Source organism: Trachemys scripta, chromosome 11 (genome assembly GCF_013100865.1).
Source record: "Trachemys scripta elegans isolate TJP31775 chromosome 11, CAS_Tse_1.0, whole genome shotgun sequence".
Lineage (NCBI taxonomy): Eukaryota > Metazoa > Chordata > Testudines > Emydidae > Trachemys > Trachemys scripta.
In genome coordinates, this window is record NC_048308.1 from 61,658,388 (window position 1) to 61,679,948 (window position 21,561).

Here is a 21,561-nt window from a genome sequence, read left to right on the forward strand (position 1 = left end):
GATTAAGAAAGCGCCTCCCACCGGCCTGGCACATCGGTGGCACAGCAGCAGCAGCAGCCAAATACAATTTAAGAACGTCTGTTAGTTCGCTCCAGTTCGCTCTTCCGCTGCCCTTTGCTCCCTCTTCTAAACGAATGTCGTGTAACCTTGTGGCTAGTGATTCTCTTCTGTTTGGTTGGTTCAATTTCTGTCTGGAAGCATTTTAAGCTTATGACCTGGCTCGTTTCCCCTCTGTCACTGAACCCCTTGCCAGGTGGTATCGGCTGCAACCAGGGCCATGGTCGATACCTGGGGGTGCTCTTCACAATGCACACCAGAATGGTGCGAGCCCCGAGCCAGACATCTGGGAAAACTACACACCGCCCTGGTCACCTCTACGAGGCAATTCTTCCCCACGTGTAAGCCCTGGGTCTGGGCACAGCAAACAGAAATCTTCTAGTGAGAGGCGCGGGAACAGCAAATTTCCTTGGGACGAGGGAGCAGTGACTCAAACAATATGTGAAACGCCCTCCCACCGTATCGTGGGCAGTATCCTTTGCCTCAGTTTTCCACCCAGCAGTGGTAAAGTCCGATGGCCGAATGTCCCTTTAACACGCCACTCCCCTGTTCCCTCTGCTGCCCCCCACTCACGGTTGGTTGTGTGAGGTGAGCAAAGATCCAGCGTCCAGAAGTGTGTTCGTGGGTTCACCTCTCGCGCCCCTGTGGTGGGTGAGTGATGTCCTGCGACTGATGCTCCGGTCACGGCCACCTCTGTGACTGCATTGGCTGCTGTGCTGCTGGGTCCTTGGTCTAGTTCAGCCCAGGCCCGCAGTGCCATGGCCACCCAGCCCAGCTATTGGCAATCCCAGCTGTGGAATTTACTGGCTAGGTGGCATCTTTGATGCAGCTGCTCTGTCTGTCCCCGTGCCGCTGCCTTTGGCTGCACTCTGGGGATCTGAGGTCCCACCGCCGAGCCTCGTCCTTTGTGATTTCAGCTCCTAGTGATTTAAGGGTGGTGGGGGCCTCACTGCTCCTCCGTCCGCTCTCCGGTGCTTCAGCCCCTCCGAAGGTTTAAGGCTCAGCCCCAGGCCAGCTCATCAGTGATTTCAACTCTAGTGGTCACTGAGCAGGAACAAGGACTCTCTGTTGGGTCTATGCAGCTTCATCTTTAATCGCTGGAGGGGGAGGGTCAAATGAAATCTAGGACCCTTAAACCAAGTCCTTCCTCCCCTCGCCCCAGAAACACCTGACCGTCACTACCCCTCGCTTAGCGAGCAGGGTGGCCTGTCAATCAGGCTTACTCCTGGGGGATTCTGCATCAAAAAAATTAAATTTCTGCACGATACGTTAAAATATGCTAATTTTATTTCTCAAAATAACTCTACATAATCACGCCAGTTTCAATTATTTTGGTAATTTATTTCAAAATACCTATCAGCAAGTATGTCTGTAACAATGCAGACACACACAAATATTCCCCCAGGAGTAGAGAGTTAAAGAAACCCCTACAGCCCAGTTCCTGTTTCTCTGCCCCCTTCCCCACCGGAGGGGACACTCACTCCCCCTCCTCCCCAGAGCCCAGCCACAGCCCAGCCACACACAACCCCACGCCCCCAAGCCCAGCTGCGGCCCCCATGGCCCACTGGCCTAGACACACACACTGGAGCCCAGGGATCCACGGGGAGAAACAGCCTGATGCTGGATTTCCTGTGCACTGCCCTCTCCTTCCTTCAGGGCATGCTGGGAACTGCAGCTCCTGGGAACCCTCCAGTTCCCTCCCCATTCCCCCGGCTTTGTCCTGTATTTGTGAGATGGGCTCTGAGGGTCCAGTGGCCCCTAGTGGCATCTCTGCAGCCCATTTCTGTGGGGGAAAAAGGAAATTCTGCTCACCCAACATTGATTTCTGCAAAATTCTGCACTGCGCAGTGGCGCAGAATTCCCCTGGGAGTAATCAGGATATGCTATGGTCTGCTGCACATGACTCATACAACATTTCACCTCCAAGAATTACGTGAAATTTAACCCAAAACAGCCCAAACTGATCACCTTGACAAAGCAGGGCTGTCTGCTGAGCATACGGGCAAAATCGATGTGTCTATAGAAATGTGGTCTGCTCCTCAGCTCCCGCAGCTTACACATAGGTGGCTGGGCATTCAGGGGCACTATGGAATGAGGCAGCCAATCCCCAGGAGGTGTTGGGTGAGCAGAATCATGGAACGACATAGTCAGTCCCTTCAGTTCTCTCCAAGTACAATCATCTCCTCGGCTGGTGGAGTGTTCCCAGGGAAGTCCCCGCCCCTTTTGGCTCTGTCCAGCCGGGATTAACATGCTGTAGTGGCTGGGGAGGGGCCAGTGACATTATCTTCCTTATTTGTCTCATCTCCGCACAAAGTTCCTCTGGAACAGAGGCTTCTTAGAAACAACCCTACCCCCCTAGTGCTGGTGGGACTCACTCAGGAGTTATAGGGCATGGGACTTCAGTTGCGTGATGGTGATTTGCATCAGCATGGGGGATCTGGCCCGTTGACTCCACTTGAGATGCCCCAATTGACACCAGGTGGAACCTGAGCTCATTTCCCAGATGCACTGAACACACACACACCACACAATAGTTTTAGGGTGGGGTAGTTTATTTATTGATTTATTTTGTAGAGCACAAGCGGAGTCCAGGGCTGGATGTCATTCAGGCGACCCCAGTCGCACGTGTGCTCTAAGCTGCAATTTCCTGGTTTCACATGCACACCCTTGGGTGCGCTCCAGCTCAGACCGCCCCATCAGGGGCCTGGCTGGGTGCTGCCACCCAGCCTGCACGCTGGTCCTCCCCATGAGGACTCTAATGGAGGTGGTAAATGCACAGGCACTCAGGAGAGCTGGGTGATGGTAGCAGAAGGAAACGAGACAAGGAGAGTCACAGAACAGTCTGGATGCAGGAGGAGGCCAGTGAAATGCAAGGCAGATGTAGCGCTGAATGGGTCATATGGGAGCATAAGGAATGGTTCAGAACTTGGGCTAACAGACCAACCTATCATTGCTAGGGAGGGGGACAGGTAACCCCCTGGTAAGAACAGGTAACAAGGCAATGGAAGTGCACTTTGCTGGTCATATCAAGACATACCAGGATGTACCAGAGGCCATCTACCCCTGAAGCCCCTCAGCGAGGGCAGGAGGAGAGGTGAGCGGGAAGAGAAGGTGCTCACCAGTGGAACACGTCAAAGCCTGGGGATGCCACTAGGATAATGAAGGCTCCAATTATTTTTCTTCTATTCTTTTTAACTATGAATAAACCTGAGGTCCAAGCTCAGTGCACAGGCCCACTTAGAAGGCATTGAGGTTGATCCCAGGACAAAGAGCCATCAGCAACAGCAGTGGGGATGTACTGCCCCCAGCACGATGCAAGCTCCACCTAGGAATGCTTGGGAAGGTGGGGGGATAGGGGCTGTGGGGCGGGTGGCTGGACACATTCTTGGATGCCAGAGATGACTCTTCCCCCTGCTGAATTGGAAAGTTTTGCTGCCCCGCTGTTTAGCACCCATAGGATCACAGCACACACACTAAGAGAGCGTTTTGTTTGCTTAGGGCATGACAAATGACATGGTATGGCTCTGAATACTTCTTTGATCTTGATTATAATTAGCACCATTAACATGAGCGACATTGTTGTTCATCATGAAAATAAAAAAAATCAGCTTCAAACTTTGGTTAAAAAAGAGACAGTCCAGAGGGCAGTTTGTACCAACCGCTCAGGGCCTGCTTACAACCATAGAGTGGCAAGAGAACAAAACAAACCAAGGAATATCATGGGTGTGTGTATTGGCGACGGAGAACGTGCGCATTCTCCTGAACTAACATATCCACCTAATGAACCTGTCGAAGAAGCCGGGTTGGGAGAGGCTGACATAGTCCTTCTCCCGGAAGATGGCAGCTCGGTCCCCTAGGCCAATCTTCAGCAGGACATCCATGTCCACATCACTCCCGAGGGCCACCACTGTGGGCATGACGTCATACTTCTTCATGGAGTTAATGGACTCATTGAGATTTGTGCTGCCCGTGATGCCGTCGGTAATGAAGACGAAGGAGAGCTCGGCGTTGCGCCGGGCAGCTCTCTGCTGGTCCTGCGGGTTCATGACGATGTTGTTGACGGCATGGAGGATGGCGGAGTTGATGTTAGAGGAGGAGTCCAGGTACTTGATCTTGGACAGGGCCTCTGAGATGTAGGTCAGGTTGTATGTCAGGGGGAAGACCACCACGTGCTCGTTTTCTCTGCCATACTGCAGGAGGGCGATCCGCGCATTCATGTTGTCATTGTCACCCCTGGCCAGCGTGAGGCGGTGGGACACTTCCTCCACAAAGCTGTGGGCCCTGCGGAAGTTCACCTCTCCAGTTCGTTCCGAGCCATCCAGCAGGAAGACGATGTCAACAGGGCGCTGTGTGCACTGTGCCACCGCCAGCTCTGTGGGCAGAGGGAAAACAGTCACCTCGAGCCTGGGGAAAAGGAGCCAGAGGAGGTCTCCACCATTTCCTCACAGTGCCTGGGTTGGACAAGAGTGGTGTGTTTGTGGGGGCAACCCCCGGCTGCTTCCCTGGAACCCCAACCCTCTCCTCTGGGACTCCAAGCCCCTCTGGCTGCTCCCCACCAGGCCAGAGTTGCAGTCTGAGCAGGGCATGAGGCAGCTGAGGAAGGGCTGTGACCATCCAGCCGCAGCGAGGAGGGCAATGGTGCAGCGGGAGGCCACTCACTTTGCAGCCACCCCAGCCTCTCCGGTGGCAGCCCCTGGCGTGGGGTACAGGCCAGCACAAAGGCTAGCAGACAAAGGCTAGGGAGCTGTCTCCTTGCCACAGCCCAGTGGAAGGAGAAGCCCCATTCAGTGTCAGAACAGACGAAGAGGAGGCTGACTCTCTGCCCTGGCCCGGCCTGCTGCTCCCCGGCAGCTGTCTTGTATACCCAGTGGTCTGGTCATTCACTGGGGCACTGGGCTACCTGCGGGCACAGGCCGTTCTGCTGGGTGTGTCTCATAGAGCCCCAGCACGCTCAGGCCGGGCTGCTGGAAGGGGGAGAGGATAACAAAGCCAGGGGTGGGGCTAGGGGCAGCGTCAGAAAGGGGCTCACCAGTCACTCACCTCAGCCCTGTGCTGTAGCCCGCGGCAGAGAGGTCATCCTGAGCCTCCTGCCACCCCATTCAATGGCCGGGCGCCCTCAGAGCCGGTTGGAACATGGGCCTGCTCCCTGCCTGGCATGGAGGGGCACGCCAGCGGGCTCCAGGCCCATTCACGTCGCACCCACCCACTCCCTGCCCCGGCCTGTGGGTGCGGATGCTCTTTGAGTCAGGGGGATTATGCACCTGCCTCTGTGGGGATGAGCTGCCCCCGAGCTCCCTGCTTGGCATGGCCTGATTTCGGGTGAGGGAGGGAAGGGCCCCCCAGGCAGGAGGCTCCCCCAAGGTGGGGCAGGGGAAGCAGATCTAGACAAGCCCCCGTCAGCGTTAGTGGTCCCTGGCATCATGCTGCCGCCCATCATTTGTCTTCCCAGCTGCCAGCCAGGCTGTGGGTGCAGCCCAGAGGTCGGGTTGACGTTCCTCCTCCCCCGCGAAGGATGGGGGCTGCTACCATCAACTACCCCATTGGGATGTGACAGGAGGGCTGCCAATAAGCTCTGCAAATCTGCCACCCCCACACTGGGAAAGGAGCATCCCTGAGGCCTGCAATAGCCAGCCCAAGGCCAGCAGCATGTGCCCTTCACAGCCTGCTGCAACTGCAGTACGGGTCCTTCCCCTGCAGCGTCCAGAGAGAGGAGGCTACGGCTGCACCAGGTCAGTGCAGGTCGAAAGGAGACACTGGGTAAAGCAGATCAACTGAACAAGAACCACCAGTGCTTTGCTGCGGATAACCCAGCCTGTCCCACACAGATAACCCAGCCTGTCCCCCACACACACTCACACACCCCTGCTTCCCACACCTAACACCTGATTTTACATACGGGGAATTCCGAGCTCTGACAGAACCACCCACTGCCCTGTTCGCAATTCTGTCCATGTCTTTTTATCGTTTTCCTTCAATGAAGAGCCCAGCAGCCAGGGAATCCCTTTGCCATTTCATGGTGGGCAATCTCACCGCAACCTCCTACCCTTCCCCTGCTTGCAACCCCCTCCCCCTGAGATCATCTGTCCCCTCAATCCCCCCACCTGTCCGCTGGGCCGTGAGACATGGATTCTGCGTCAGAGTCTGCCTGGGGGCTGCTAGGGCCTTGCCAAGAACAGGTTCTCCAGGCGCCATCCCCACTCACTGGCTCAGACTGCGCAGAGATACTGAGACTGCCCTCTGAGATACTGTTCTCGTGTTCTGGAGACTTAGATTTTTTCTGATTTGTTTTAGTCCTTTTCTGGGCGAGCTCCGCCAGGGAAACCAAACAACTAGCTGCAGCCTGAGGGGGAGGAGGGATAAACTCACCTGGCTAAAACAAACTAAACTGTATTGACTTAGGAGCCGGTTCAGGAAAACACGTCAGGCCTCAGGCAGCCCCGCAGAAGCCAGACGGGATTCCTCCTGTGTCAACAGTGATGCATCGTTGGCTCAGGCCAAAGCAGCAACAATGCTCTGAGTTTAGCGCTTCTCAGCCGCACCCCAGCAAGCTAAAGCCACAGGCTCTCTTTGGTGTCGCACACCAAAATGGTGGTGGTGTGTGTGAGGGGTTGTTCACTTCACCCCACCGTACCTACGTTGATTATATCTAGAGACGAACAAATGGAGTCAGACACTGGCAGGACCTTGCCCTGCTCCCAACCCTTTGCCCAAAGCTCAAGCCAAGCCAAGCCATTCAAAAGCCTGGCCAAGCATTGTCAGTCCTTTTCTCAATATTTGCCAGCGCTGGGATTCTCTGAGCTCCCTCCCACCGGGCAGGCTGGCAGCAAAAGGGCCCAGCTGCAGAGCAAGAGGGGCATCTGCCCCACCAAAAGCAGAAAATGGCAGATGCCAGCCGACATGCCTATTGCCATGCAATGCTCAGCCTGGTTTCACAGGCCCCAGAGCTCTGGCTCATTCTGGTGAAGCTCTCGTACCTAGCCAGAATTTGGGGTGCAGAATCACAAAACATTTCTGAGGTTTGCAGACTCCCAGTTCCAGCTCCTGCTTCCCACTCTTGGCCGGGCCTAGCGCTCTGGCAAATGTACCCGCTTCAGGCCCTTGAAAGATGGCATTATAGCCCAAACATCATGGTACGATGGGAGGCTCAGTCCAGTTCTGTGTATTTTCATCTGCATATTAGCTAATGAAATGCACAAGATAGCTGAAGTCATTGCATTGAAGCTACCTCAATATCAGGGGGCTAGCAGAATTCACCCATCGGAACCTAATATTTGTACCCCGTACTCTTTGGTCTGCTCTTCTGTAGCTATGGGGGAGAGGTTTGAAAGCACAGATAGCAGCATGGTTCCCAACTCTCTTTCAAAGTCAATGGGAGTTAGGTGCCTTTGAAACTCTCCCCATGTGGTCCCTTGGAGCAGGTTATAATGACCATGGCTCACATCATGGGACTATAACGTCTCTGAATCGCGTACACAGCTGGTTAGGAACTTCCCACGCACAGAACTACAGCCTGATTACACCTATTGCCGTACATACGTACGGTACATTATTATACGTCAGAACGGCGCAGTCACTGGGTAACAGCTTTTAGCTCCTTCTTCCGACACGTGCTGTATTTTCCTGCCTAGGACTATGCATGTGGCTTGTAGGACAGTGAGAAGAGCAAGTCCAGTATGCGTACGACATGCAGGCAGAATGACAATCAGACGGAGACACATGGCACGTGTTGAGACCAGGGCGTTTTCCAACAAAGGCCAAGGGAGACACAAAGGGGGCCCACCCCGAACCGCTCGCACTGCTGTCTTTTCTTTAATAGCACAGGTTACAGCGCAAGTTGAGTGATTAAACATTGTGATTATAGCAAAGGGGGTAGCGTGCTGGGGCTTCTTGCTTGGGAGCCTGGCCTCTCTCGGGGCTGGCATAACCCACGGAAAGCCCGGTTAGTTAACACAAAAAGAGAACACAGGAGAAAATTCGAGGACAATCGGAACAAAAGCTACGTAGGAAAAGAGACACATGTTAGCACACATCCCTACACCCATTGCTGAGAAAGGGCTCGCTCTGGCCCTCTGGTACACATCAGCAAGCAACCTCCCTGATTCCGCCACGGAGCCCAGGCGGGACTGAGGGCTGGGAGGGCCCATAAGGGCTATTTGACAAGCTAGCCTGTCATTGTGGGCTTGGCGTGTTTAGAAGGACAGAATAAGAGTGTCTCTTCAGGACAGGACAGCTCCTCTGCAAGCACCCAACGTTCCCTTAAAAAGTGCTGCAGAGATAGTGGGTGAAGCAGGAGCATCTCTCCTGGTTTCTGGGAAGATGCACTGTGCTGCTCTGCCAGCCACGCTGAAGAGAACCGCCCCTGCCATCAAATCACTGGCTGGGAGCAACCGAGACTCTCGGGGCTCCTCCTAAGCTCAATGCGTCCATCATGGTACCCAGCCCCTCAGGGGAATTCTCAAGAGCACTGTTTACAGGGAACATTGCTTTTCCCAAGAGCGCCTGCTCCAGCTGCGGCCATTCCTTTACAGTGTCCCTCGTGCAAAGCTCAGCAGAGTCCCAGCACGGTTTCTGGATCCCCCACAATTTCACTGGACACTATTTTAAAAGTGTCAATGAACAGGTCAATCCACTCCTGCCGCTCATATCCAGTGGCAAACTTGGCGTTCTCGGCGGTATAGGCCAAAGTGGCCACCAGCTGTCTGTACATGTCGGGGTCCTGGATTTCCCGCGTAGAGTTTAGGAACTGGGCGATTGACTCTTTGGTGGAGGGGAAATATATCTTGACATCCTCTTCCATGAAGCGGAAAATAAGTGGGTTTGGATTCCCAGGGTTCCTGCCATCTGCAAGTGAGCGTCAAAAGAATATTTTCAGGGCTCGCTAGCACTGCTGGGTCCCCCATCACTGCTCAGTTCTCTTACGTAACCTGCACTGTAGGAACGACAGCCAGCACGGGAGGGAGAAGCAAAGACCAAAGCCTGGAAGCGCGGCTGCAGCCCTATCTCACAAAGGGAAGGGAGAGCTGTTTGTTGTCTCCCACGGGGTTTGGATTGGGCCCTTAGACAGGACTTGGAAGAGGATTTGCAGTAAATGTATGCAGCTATTGATGCATGTCCCTTCCTTCCTCCTGCACCTCCCGCGATGGGGAGAGCTGCTGAAGAAGGAAACTGTCCGACCTCCCTCTGAGCAAGGGGTCAGCTGGCAGCAGACTGGGTTTGCCACGTTGTTTCTGGGCAGCTGTCAGAGCGTTTCCAAGGGCCCATCCATGCAGAACTCAACAGAGTGCATCGGGGTGCAGCCACGGGCAGCTAACGAGGCTTCCATGAGAAACCACCCCATGAACACAAGCTACATTCCTGCACTGCACCGAGCCTGCTTCCTGAAACTCCAAGCAGCGCTCGTCTGAAGTGGCTGGTTGCCTGGGTTAGAAGGGGCCCCCCAGACCCACAGAGTTTAACATGGTTTCCACCCCAGCCTTTACCTCAGCTCAGGTGGGCTCTGTGCTCAGCCCCGCATGCTGAGCATGGGCCCCAAAGCAATAAATACATTGTTCTCCAGCAAGCGCAGCCCTGTGCATGGGAAGGGCCTGGGGCTCTGGTGCTCCTGCTAGGCCCCAGCTGCCCTGGGGAGCTGGCAGCGCTGAGGGGCAGAAACCTTTTCGGGCCTCCTATGCCTGTGGGGAGTACGTGCGGTACAGCTGGTTCCGTAGCTGCCTTCTCTGGGTGATGTACCCCAGGGCAGTATGCAGCTAGGCTCCCTACAGGGCTGGCTCTGCAATGCCGAGGGGCTGTGCGCAGGCCGGCCTACCACTTTGGAGACCTGAATGTAGAGACATGTTTGTGGAAGATTATAATTTAGAGCCACTCCCTCATAGGGGACAGTATGATGAATAGAGGAATTTAGAGAGGTGCCCTGGAAGTGGGGGTGGAGAACCCAATTGTAGCTGTGCCCAGACCTGTCTAGTTTGTTTTATTGAAAGTTTTATTCCTCTCTCGTTCCCTGGCGGGTTGTTTAACGAACCCCAGGATCACTACACGGTGTGAGAAGTGACGAATGAGGAGACTGCCCTCATGGTGAGGTTAACTCCTGTGTCTGAAACTGAAAGCAGAGGCAAGGGGAGCAGGTGGAGTAGCAAACAGAGAAGCACCAAGGCTTGTGTATGTATTTTATGAGCACAACAATAGCTTGACTAGCTTAAGAAGGGGATAAGAAGCCAAAAATGGATATGTTCCAGCCTCCATCCAGTCTGTCATTGTCCAGCAAAGTTGCAGAGAACTGGAAAAAATTCAGACTGCGATTTGAATTGTATATAGGGGCAGTTGAGAAAAGTGATAAAGTGAAATCATCCATCTTTTTGCATGTTGTTGGGGAGGAAGCACTGGATAGTTCTGATATAAATTTATTCTGCTTAACGGCCAGGGGACAAATTTGTCACGTACACATGGGAAACATGTAGTGTCAGCTATAGGTTGTCTTAACTCAGGAAGTTCCTTCGAGAGGAAATGTAGCCAAACTCCAAACCTATAGACAATGGAACTCCCTGTGCCTGTATCCTATAGATAACTAACTACTTAGTTTGCAAAATAACAAGGGTGGGGGGCAAGTAGATGAACAATAAGGGGTCATAAGAGGGGCAGATACATGTAGCTTGCTAATTAAGTATGGTAATGATGGCAAATTTTGGCCAATCATAGAGCGATAGATTATCATAAGCAACTGCATATAATGCTTTGATGTAAGTGTTTTCTTTGTACTTGCTGATTTATGAGCTTGAACCCAATTGCAATTGAAATAAACGGATCGCCCCTCCCGGAGCTCCTTGCTTGGCTAGCTGTGTCCGTCTCTCCTTATTCCTCAGCTGGAACGGACAGAAATTTCTATGACAGTTATAACAACTTTAAGTTTGGAGACGGTGAAAGTATGACGTTAAGTAAAATACTGACTACATTTGAGGAACGTTGCATGCCAAAAAGGAATGAGACCTCTGAGAGAGACACATTTTTTACATGCATGCAAAAAAAAAAAAAAAAAAAATGACGATACCAATAGCAATATGTCAGAGAATTAAGGAAACTTTGTTATCTCTGACCAGAGACTCTATCAGCTCACCACATTGTCTTTAATTCCACCAATGATTCTAAGAGAGAAACTGCTCTGTGAAGGAGACTTAACTTTAGAAAAAGCTCTCCAGATATACAGGGCAGCAGAAACTGTGAAAGCACAAGCCAGAGAGCTGAATTCACCAGAAGGGGTTCTCCATGTACTAAGTACAAAGGCAGATAGCCAGAACAGGTCAAATCAAAGAGTGAACCACTTCTATCTGAAGGCTGGGTACAGACAGTCATGTGGAAGTTGTGGATCACAGCAAGGCCCCAGACAGTGTGTTGCCTTTGGGAAACTGTCATAAATATGGGGGAAATAATAATTTTGAAAAATGCTGCAGATCCCAACTGCCTTTGATGATGAGGCATTCATTCGGGAATATTGTGATGTGTTTCAAGGGTTGGATTGCTTGCAGGATGAACACAGAATCCAGACAAACAAGCAGGTCCCTCCAGTTCTCCATCCATGCAGAAAGGTGCCATTTGCACTCTGTGATAAACTCAAGGCTGAGCTTGCAAGCATGGAAGCAATAAAAGTAATACGAAAAAATTGAGGAGCCAACGGAATGGGTGAGCTCCCTAGTCATTGTGGAGAAAAGATAATGGCCTGCTATGCATATGCTTAGATCCCAGAGACCTCAACAAGGCTATACAAAGAGAACGTGTCAAACTACCAACCAGAGAAGAGATTATGGCGCAATATTTCAGTATATTGGATGCATCCTCAGGATATTGGCAGCTAAAATTAACTAAGAAAGCTGAAAACTACGTGCATTAAATACCCCAGTTGGAAGATACAGATTCTTACGCTTACCCTTCGGCTTAGCTTCAGCACCAGAAATGTACCACAAGACCATGCAGATGATCTATGGAAACATTAATGTCGTTGATACCTCAATGGACGACATCCTCATCTGAGACTCAACTAGGGAGGAACATGATTATAGACTTCAGGATGTCCTAGATGCAACTAGAGCTGCAAACCTCAAACTAAATAGGGAGAAATGTGTTTTAGAGGTTACAGAACTGACTTTTGATGGGGACATTATTTCCAACGAAGGTGTAAAAACTGATCAGAGGAAGATTTCAGCCATCACACAAAGAAAGATGTCCAATGGTTCCTGGGAATGGTTAATTATCTTGGAAAATTCATACCAAATCTATCTCCCAAAGCAGCAGCTTTGAGAAAACTCCTAGAGAATAAAAATCAGGGTGCAGAATAGGAGGAATCATGGGAAGGTTTAAAAACAAAACAAACGATACAAGAGCCAGTGTTGAAGTTCTATGCACCAGGATGGCCTATTAAAATTTGAGCAAACGCTTCATAGTCTGGGTTAGGTGCAGTGATTTTATAGAAGCGTGAGGAATATTGTTGGCAAACAGTGGCATATCCAGCCAAATCACTGACTGAGGTAGAAACCAGATACACACAGATCCAGAAGGAGCTTTTAGGAATATTATTTGCCTGTGAGAGATTCAATCAGTATATTTATGGCTAGACAGCGGAAGTTGAAATGGACCACAAGCCCTGGATAGTGTTATTTAGCAAACTGTTAAATGACTGCACCTTAACGATTCAAAGCATGATGATAAAGCTGCAAAAGTATGATTTGGTTGTGATCTACACTCCCAGTAAATTCATGTTCACTGCAGATGCACTTTCCATGCGTCTGACGAAGTGGGTATTCACCCATGAAAGCTTATGCTCCAATACATCTGTTAGTCTTTAAGGTGCCACAGGACTCTTTGTTGCTTTTTCCAGAGCAGTGGCTCCCACGAAACCAGAGAAGCCTTTAGAGATAGAAATGCAAGCCTATGTAGATTTGATTGTAAAGTCAATTCCCATAGCTATCAGGAAACTGCAACAAACAAGAGGGGAAATGGAGAAAGATGAATAATTGGGGATCCTTAAAGAAGTGATCATTGAAGTGTGGCCTGAAGAAATAAACAGTTGCTGTCCAAGTATAAGAGACTGTTGGAAGTGCAGACATGAACTTGCTGTGATAGATGGGGTGGTTTTCAAGGCTAGTAAGGCTGTAATTCCAATGAGCTTTTGAAAAGAAATGCCACAGAAGATCCACGAGGGTCATTTAGGAATTGAGAAGTGCAAACTATGAGCACAAGGGGTGCTGTACTGGCTGCGGATCAACCAGGACATTACTAATGTAGTAGGAAACTGCTTTTCATGCTTGAACAAGCCAAGCCAACAGGCAGAGCCGCTGAGACCTCACCCAGTTCCACAAATGCCTCATGAGAAGGTTTGTGCTGACTTATTTACCTGGCAATCAAAGGGTTATTTAATAGTCACAGATTATTCTCTATGGCCAGAAATGTGCACACTGCACAGTACTAATAGTAAATCAGTGACAGCCGGCATGAAGGGAATCTTCTCCAGACACGGAATTCCAGATGAAGTCTTTAGTGATAATGAGCTGCAGATTTTAGGCAGTTTGCCCTAGATTGGGATTTTCATCACAAAACATCAAGTCCGAATTACCCCCAAACAAATGGACTTGTGGAAAAGTCTCTACAGACAGTAAAGAACCTTATGAAAATGATTTTTGCCAGTGGGGGTGATTGGGGTAAAGTGTTATTGGTTTACCGAAGTGCACCTCTGGAGAATGACTTTTCTCCAGCTGAGCTGTTAATGGGAAGAAGGCTCAGATCTAATGTACCAATCACTGATAACTTGCTAAAATCTCATATCAATGAAACCACATGGAAATGAAAGAAAAGCAGTGGAAGCAGAAATATAATTTTGACAAAAGGGCCAGTGCCTGAGGAATCACACCTCTGATACTTGGAGCCAAAGGGTTCCATTAAAGAACAACTGTGTCCAAGGTCTTATGTAGTCCAGATAGCCAGGGGGGCCCATTTTGGCATAACTGAAGGGATCTACGAGTAATCCCAGAAAGTTCCAACACACTGACAGCTGAGGTGGACTCTGGCATTTCCCACCTGACTGATCCTTTATCATCAACAGAGAAAGGAGAAACTGTCAAGGAACAAGAGAACAACTCAGACTCTAATGAAAGAAAAGACTGATTTTGAGAAGATTGGAGAGGGAGTCCTGAAAGACTCAGAGACATGCTAACCTGCCTGGAGAAGGGGTAGATGAGAAAAGTGAGTGGGGAAGACTCACTCCAGAGTGATGTGCTGGTAACCTCTCCGCTCTAGGGAGAGGACTCATTGGGTTTATGGAAACGTACTAGATGGGTTGAGAATTTAATGCATGTGTTATTAGATAGTTGTTAGCTGTTAATTTTTGTTTTTCGTTAAGAGGGACGATATAGAGACATGTTTGTGGAAGATTATAATTTGGAGACGCTCCCTCATGAGGGACAGTATGATAAATACAGGAATTTAGAGAGGTGCCTGGAAGTGGTGGTGGAGAACCCAGTGTAGCTGTGCACAGTACATCACCTCAGACACTCTTTAGTTTGGTTTATTACAAGTTTTATTCCTTTCTCATTCCCTGGCTGGATGTTTAACGAACCCCAAGATTGTTACATTGAGGCCAATTCCCACCCTGCCACAGACCTGCCTGTGTGACCCTGGGCAAGACACGCAGCCTCTCAGTGCCAGCCCCCACCTGCCCAGGTCTGCCAGTCCTGCCCTGCCCTGGGGCGGGGGGAAAGCCATTAGAGAGTGTGGGTGCGTTGGGGCCTGCTGCTGACATGTGCTCTGTAAGACCCAGGGGTTGGTATTAGTGAGGCCCCGGGCCAGGCCTGTCTGTGTTTGGCTCCAGGCCCTGGCTGGCCACTGACTCGTCCGAGGGGCGGGTGGCACATACACATCTCAGAGGGGAGCAGAGCCCACCACATCATTGCAGCCATGTGCTACCAAGCCCTCAGCTCGCCTACGCTGCCCCTCACTGGGCTTCTCTAGCACAGCCTGGCTCCTCCCAGCTTTGGCCACGGCCCGGCTTCCCAGGCCAAACCCGGCCGGACATTGCCAGGTGTCACACGCAGCCTGGCAGTGAGCCAGAGCCAGCCCCCTAAATCCCTCTCACTCCCCAGCCCAGTGGGAATTCCACCCACCCAGAGCAAAGCGACACCCACCCGTCACCGCCAGGCCTACGCCTTCTCTGCCACCATTCCCGAGGGGAGTCGTTCTACAACCGCCGTGTTCCGTGGGTGCACCCGGGCTAAGGCCTGGGTGAGGGAATTCTGCTTTTAGAGTCCCCTGACTCCCCACAGGCCCCCCGGGGGGTTTCTGATCCAGCCCTATGCAGTGCAGGAAAAGGGAAGTGGTACTAAGCAGTGCCGTACCTGGCATGGGCAATAAGAATGGCCGAGAGCTGCTGTGTGACGAAGGCCACGTTCGCCCGGGTCTGGGGTCTCCTGATGGACGCTTGGCAGAAACTGAGCAGAACCCGAACATGCTGCTGTTCCAAGCGCCGGTGATGCTGCCCTGGCACGGTTCCTCTTTACAAATCAATCCTGCGCCCGTGGCACTGCTCCCACCCCCACTGCCAGTCTGACCTCGCAACTAAGCACAAGCAGGGCTCTGAAGCCTGGCGCAGCCGAAGACAAAGCAGTGGCTGGAAGAGCAGGCTGCTGCATCCTTTGAGATCTGTCCAGATCCAAATTCAAAGCAGACGTGGGGCTGGAGTGCATCGTCCAGAGCCCCTAATTCAGTGGGAAGGTGCCGCATTCGGGGCTAGCCGTTCAGCTCCGCAACGCAGGGTTAAACCTGAGTCAGTGAAAGGAGTCAGTGGGGTTTGCACAGTCCCGACTGGATATTGGTGCACAACACACCGATTGGCACGACTGTCAGGTGCTGCTCAAGACAAGCGAGGCTGTAGCAGCCGGAGCGGTCAGCGCTGACGCGCAGCAGCAGATCGGCAGGAGGGGAGGGTGTCCGGCTAGCCCCTTCCCTGGCCTGGGACAGCAGGTTGTCACTTTCATTACAAGGTGCAAAATTTCATTGTCTTCCCTGCTCAAGGCTTTGCCAGCTGCCATCTCTCCCTCATGCTGGCAGTCCTTGCCCAGTCTTCCCCAGAGAGGGAGGCTGGGCAGACTGGAAGAGAAGCTTGCAAAGTATTTCCCCAGGGCAGTAGGGAAGGAGAGCTCCCTACATATGGCTTTCCAGGACAACCCTCGCCATAGGGCACAGCATGGAGCTCCCTGCAATCCCTCCTCAGTCTTGCCTCCAAATTCACAAGTCAGGGCCCCCAACGTCATGAGACTGGCTGAAAAATCATGAGATTTTAAAGAGAGAATAAACTGGGATTCCTTTTCTTTTCTTCTGCTTCCTCAGCCTGCAGGGGTCCTGTTTTCCAGCCTTGCTCTACAGATTCATTTTTAAACAAGTCACTTTCCAGTCCATGTAAGTTGAGATCCCACAGTCACCTGACTTGTGGAGCTGGGGCTTTCGGAAAACAACATGGTGAGACTCACAACTAAATCGCAAGTATTGGCAACATGCATACATGCGTGACCCGCTGTAACCTGCACACCTCGCCTATCGCCAAACACTGGGTCTATGATTAGATCGATAGATAGGGAGTGTGAGGTAATATCTGTTATTGGACCAACTTCTGTTGGGGAAAGAGAAGCTTTCAAGCTGCCCAGAGCTCATTGGCAGGTCTGCAGACAGAGACATGTTGCACTTTCTGTGCTAGCAATAGTAGCTGAGGCTGGAGTTTTAACACTTAACAAGCAGAACATGGTCCAAGTACTGGGATCCACACCAAGCAGCATCTGCCTCTCTCACCCCGCAGGGTTGACCCGCCCTATCACACAGCCCCTTTGCACTCTACTCCCCAACTCAGTGTTACTAGTTAATTTCAGTACAGCCAGTGTGAGCCAAGTCTCCACGGGAAGCCTTCCAGTTCCACTGTACTGCCCGCCCAACCCCAGGGAATGCCCGGTGCCACGTGAGCAGTTCATTCCTGGATTTGGATTCCAAGCCCTGCCAGGTCCCGTGGGGGGTTAGGATCCGGGGTTTAGGTTCAGTGCCATCTCCACTGGGATGAGGAGAAGAGAGAGAGGGCTGAGCATGGCTGTACTGCACACACATACCTGCCTGTGGAGAGCCCTCAGCCAGACAGGCAAAGTGCGGGGGGAGATGGAAATTGGGGCCTCTCTTGAGATAAAGTGACAGCCCCTTTCTCTGCCCCCGCCAGGGTATTCCATGGATAGAGAGGCTGCCGTTCCCCACCCACCCACTACTGTGCGGTGTACAAGTTACGGAGCTGTTTGGCGTTATTTTTACCTGTTTGGCAGGGCAGTTCTGGGCAGACGATCTGTGGATCTGAAACGAGAACAAAGGAGCAGCTAGTGAGATGGTGCCGCCCCATCTCAGCAGCAGGCCAGGCCTCTTGCTCCCATGGTGGGCGAGGACACACACGAGGGTGGGTGCTGCCCATGGGGGTCTGCTCTCCGGTTGGGGAAGAGCTGGCTATGCTGATCTGCATTAGGGAGATGCGCTCTCCAGTGTAACTGACCCAGCTACATGCATTGTCACCCGGTGCTACCGCACTGTGTGCTGCATACAATCGACCAACTCGCACCCCAGCCCCAGCCTCGCGCGGTGACTGAGCCAGCGTGGCAGGTGCAGACCTGGGCAGAGGACGTGCTCCATCTCGTCAATGAATTCCTCAGCCACCAGCTCCGAGAAGAGCTTCATTTTCCGGATGTGCTCCGGTTTATCGCATGCAATGGACTTCAGGGTCTCGTCCTGTTCTGATTTATAGAACATGTCTCCGATGCCGATGGCGTTAATGGTCACCCCGCTGTTGCACAAGGCCCGGAGGTTGATGTCGTTGTCCCGTGGATCGTGGCGCCCGTCTGTCACCACCACTGCAAACACACTGGCTTTATCTCGCTTACTCTCCTTGATGAGCTTTTCATAGGCAAACTTCAGGGCGGAGGGTGTCCAGGTGCCCCCGGCGATCCACTCCAGACGCTTCACCGCCTCCTTGAAGTTGGACAGTGAGTTGATGCGCTCGTCGTTGAGCTGGATGGCCTCGAACGTCCCCTCGTGGCTGTACTGCACCACCCCGACCCGGACACCTGCAGAGAGACAGATGGTCACACCCTGCCATCCTCACTCCCCTGGCGCCCTCCCCCAGCTCACTGGGGTGTGTTCCCTACACAGGGCACATGCTGGCACCACACTATACATGCCAAACTGTCTGGGGAGGGCACCATCGCTCAGGACCGCTGCATGGCAGCATCACATGTGACATCATGACACTGCCACACTGCATCATGCATGCCAATGATTTGCACCAGTGACATGCACTGAAAGACAGAATGGTTTCACATGGTCAAAGTGCTGACATGGTGTTAAAAAACAACAAACAATTCCAATTCTCTCAGGCTCTGAACAATAGAAAACAACCCGGATTTTTGTATAGAACAATCCAGGGCTGCCCAGAGGATTCAGAGGGCCTGGGGTCTTCGGCGGCGGGGGGCTCCTGCTGCCGAATTGCTGCCGAAGACCCGGCGCTTCAGCAGCAGGTCCCGGGGCGGAAGGACCCCCCGCCGCCGAATTGCCGCCGAAGACCTGGAGCGGAGGAAGCTCTGAGGGGGGCCGGTCCCCACGAGAGTTTTCCGGGGCCCCTGGAGCGAGTGAAGGACCCCACTCCCAGGGCCCTGAAAAACTCTCATGGGGCCCCTGCGGGGCCCGGGGCAAATTGCCCCACTTGCCCCCCCCCGGGCGGCCCTGGAACAATCCTAATACAATAATAATCGAAAACACCAATCCCTTATTGCTGTTCTAAAACACAAATCCCTAATATGAAGCTAAAGAGCACCCCAAATCATATTGCCTTACAGTTTAAAACGCTCCGAAGTAGCTGCGCTCTGACAGCTGCCCCATCTCTCACAGGTTTTGATAGCAAGTGGTAACACTTCTTTAAATCTTACATTTAAACATTCCCTTTACAACCAACAAACACACATTCATCTTTAGTAACCTATGCGCACACACACACACTCCCATTGTCCTACACAACATGCTAGTATTGTCGGACAGGTTTATTCCACTTGCTGACTGTGTCTCCGGAGTTCTCTCGCTCTCTGCCTCCCTCTGCTGCTAATGTCAATGGACCACCCAGCAAGCTTCTTTCTTCTCTCTTGTTCTCTCCTGTCCGTGCCTGACGCCTTTGGCTGCCCACTGCCACACTGACTTTTCTACTGTCCTGTCAGACCTGGCTAGGCCCCTTTGCTAATCTCTCTCCTGCGCATGTCCACATTCCGAGCATGCCGGAACGCATGCCAACAGTCCTAGCAATCCCACCAATTTCCATTACCTCAGAGTTAGGAGCTGCTGACCTTTCCCCTAATTTGGTTTTCCCACCAATTTTACTGTGACCTTTAACCTACATTTAATGGTGGCGTGACTCTTGCTTATTTAACATGGGCGCCAGGGACACAGAATGGAGTTTCTCTGGTATCATGGGAGCCTGCGGATGAGGGGAGGGAGTCCTGTGAGAAACATGTGACTGCCCCCAGCAATCAGGAGGGCTGGGAGACAGTCAGCAATGGCAGACGGCCATGTTATGAACATAGCAGCAGCCTCTTCCCGGGCTCTCCTCTGGTTTGGAGCCCAGTCTGCACAAGGACATATAGGCTGCTTGCCATATGGACACCTCCCTTAGGGCCAGGGCTGGCTCCAGGTTTTTTGCAGCCCCAAGCAAAAAAAAAAAAGGGGGGGGGGGGGGTCGGGAGGGCCGCCGAAGCAAAAAAAAAAAAAGCTGGAGTGCCGCCCCTTGAAAAATGCCGCCCCAAGCACATGCTTGGAACACCGGTGCCTAGAGCCGGCCCTGCTTAGGTCGGGTGGTTAAGAGGTGGGAAAGTTGTGGGGGTCCAAGGGCCCCATCTGTCTCTCCCTCATAGCCCCCCACCATTGCTCACACGCACTCCTCACCTGTCTCTGACTTGGGGTCCTTGGCAATGGAGCCCAGCTGGCTGACCACGTTGACGACAAAGTTCTTCTCCAGAGAGAAGTTGGTGTAGCCGATGCTTTCGGAGCTGTCTAAGACAAACACGATGTCCAGGGCACCACAGCGCTTCTCACAGTCTGGGGATGGGAGAGAGGAGTGGATCAGAGGGGGACAAGGCCAACAGGGACTGCTCAGAGAGCAGGGAGGGTCTCCACCACATGGGAGGCCATCCACGGGAAGATCCCACATCAGATCCCTGCCATCCTACCTGAAGGAAAGTGAAGCTATCCACACGCAGCTGGGCCTCTCTGGGAGGAAACTAAGCTGATGCTCTGAGGCAGGTGGCTGGATGCTTATTAGCCTTATCTGAGTTTGCAGAGCTGAGTGAATTCTCCAGCCCTTTACACACCCAGCTCAGCAGGGACTCAGTCCCTGTCCCTGGCAGGGAAGGTTGTGACCCACCATTCCCTGATGTCTTTCTCTGGCAGAGGAGAGCACTAGAGACCGGCCGGGCTGTCTCACACCGCGATGGCTCAGCGTGCAGAGCAGCGAGCAGAGGCCGGCGCGGACGGTCAGGCCCAGCAGGGGTGTCGTTATTTCCCTGAGTCTGAGCAGTGGATTCTGTATTCTGCTGGCAATTCCATCACCCCAATGGGCAGGGCATGCTCAGCACGAACGGTGCCAACGGGCAGCAGCTGTGTGTGCGGACGATACTGTCTGTGAGCAAACCCGCTATAGTCCTGCTCTGCCCCAACTCTGAGGCCGTCAGTGGCACATAGGGGAGAGCTGGCCCTCTCCTCAGGGCAAGGTCTGCCATGTACGACCTTCCTGCTAACACCACAGGCGCGGAGGGGGATGACTGGGGAGGGACCCCCAAGGGACACACAGCATGCTCCGGGTTCAGAGCCAAGCTGCCCAGCGCTGACTGAGCCCCCAAAGAGAAGAGCGTTGGACTGACCGCAGCAGCCGCAGGTTTCTCTCACGTAGGTCATCACATCGCATTCCTGCCAGCAAAACACAAGGAGGAGAGCGCTGGTGAGTGCCAGCCTGCCCGTAGGGTGGGAGTGCCCTCACCATTCCCGGCCCACAGCACAGCTTCCCTTCTGCATTCCCTCCCTCAGACTCCACTTTGGCTGTGGCCAGGCCCACGCCGCTCTCCTGCTAGTGTTGTGGCCAACAGGGGCATTCACTGCTGCTCGGTGCTACAGGGTGAGTCCAGCCAGAGCTGCATCCCTGGCACCAAGAGCAGGATCTGCCTCGGCGTCTCAGTCCCACTCAGCATGCCGCAGGAGAAACCGTCCCTGGGTGGGCGTCATCCCCCCGCCCCCCAGCTGTATCCGTAGGAGGTCATTAGGAACCTGTCTCTACTTACGGTTAGGCCAGGATCTCCGGGTGAGCCCGGGTCACCCTGTAAGAAGAACACAGCTGTGTCATGCCCTTTCCTGGACTCACCTTTGGGATCTGGGGCTGGATTCATGCAGGGGCTGGCAGGAAGGGGAACAGTAACC

The 21,561-nt window shown here is 52.7% G+C and overlaps 1 protein-coding gene across 3 annotated transcripts in view; it reads right to left on the reverse strand.

Moving 5' to 3' along the window:
* Nucleotides 1-2,591: 2,591 nt before the first annotated feature.
* The window catches only part of COL6A2 (collagen type VI alpha 2 chain), a 52,572-nt gene continuing 33,602 nt past the window's right edge, over nt 2,592-21,561 (reverse strand). Inside the window, exons 23-28 of one of the 3 annotated variants that reach the window (XM_034785047.1) lie at nt 21,426-21,461; nt 21,012-21,057; nt 20,038-20,190; nt 17,724-18,176; nt 17,377-17,415; nt 2,592-4,429 (exon numbers count right to left, since the gene is read on the reverse strand). In XM_034785047.1, the coding sequence (XP_034640938.1) occupies nt 3,822-4,429; nt 17,377-17,415; nt 17,724-18,176; nt 20,038-20,190; nt 21,012-21,057; nt 21,426-21,461 (1,335 nt within the window). In that variant the 3' untranslated portion in view covers nt 2,592-3,821. Of the gene's footprint in view, nt 4,430-7,847; nt 8,899-15,428; nt 15,853-17,376; nt 17,416-17,723; nt 18,177-20,037; nt 20,191-21,011; nt 21,058-21,425; nt 21,462-21,561 lie in introns of those variants that run through there. The other 2 variants (XM_034785048.1, XM_034785049.1) reach the window with 2 other exon arrangements.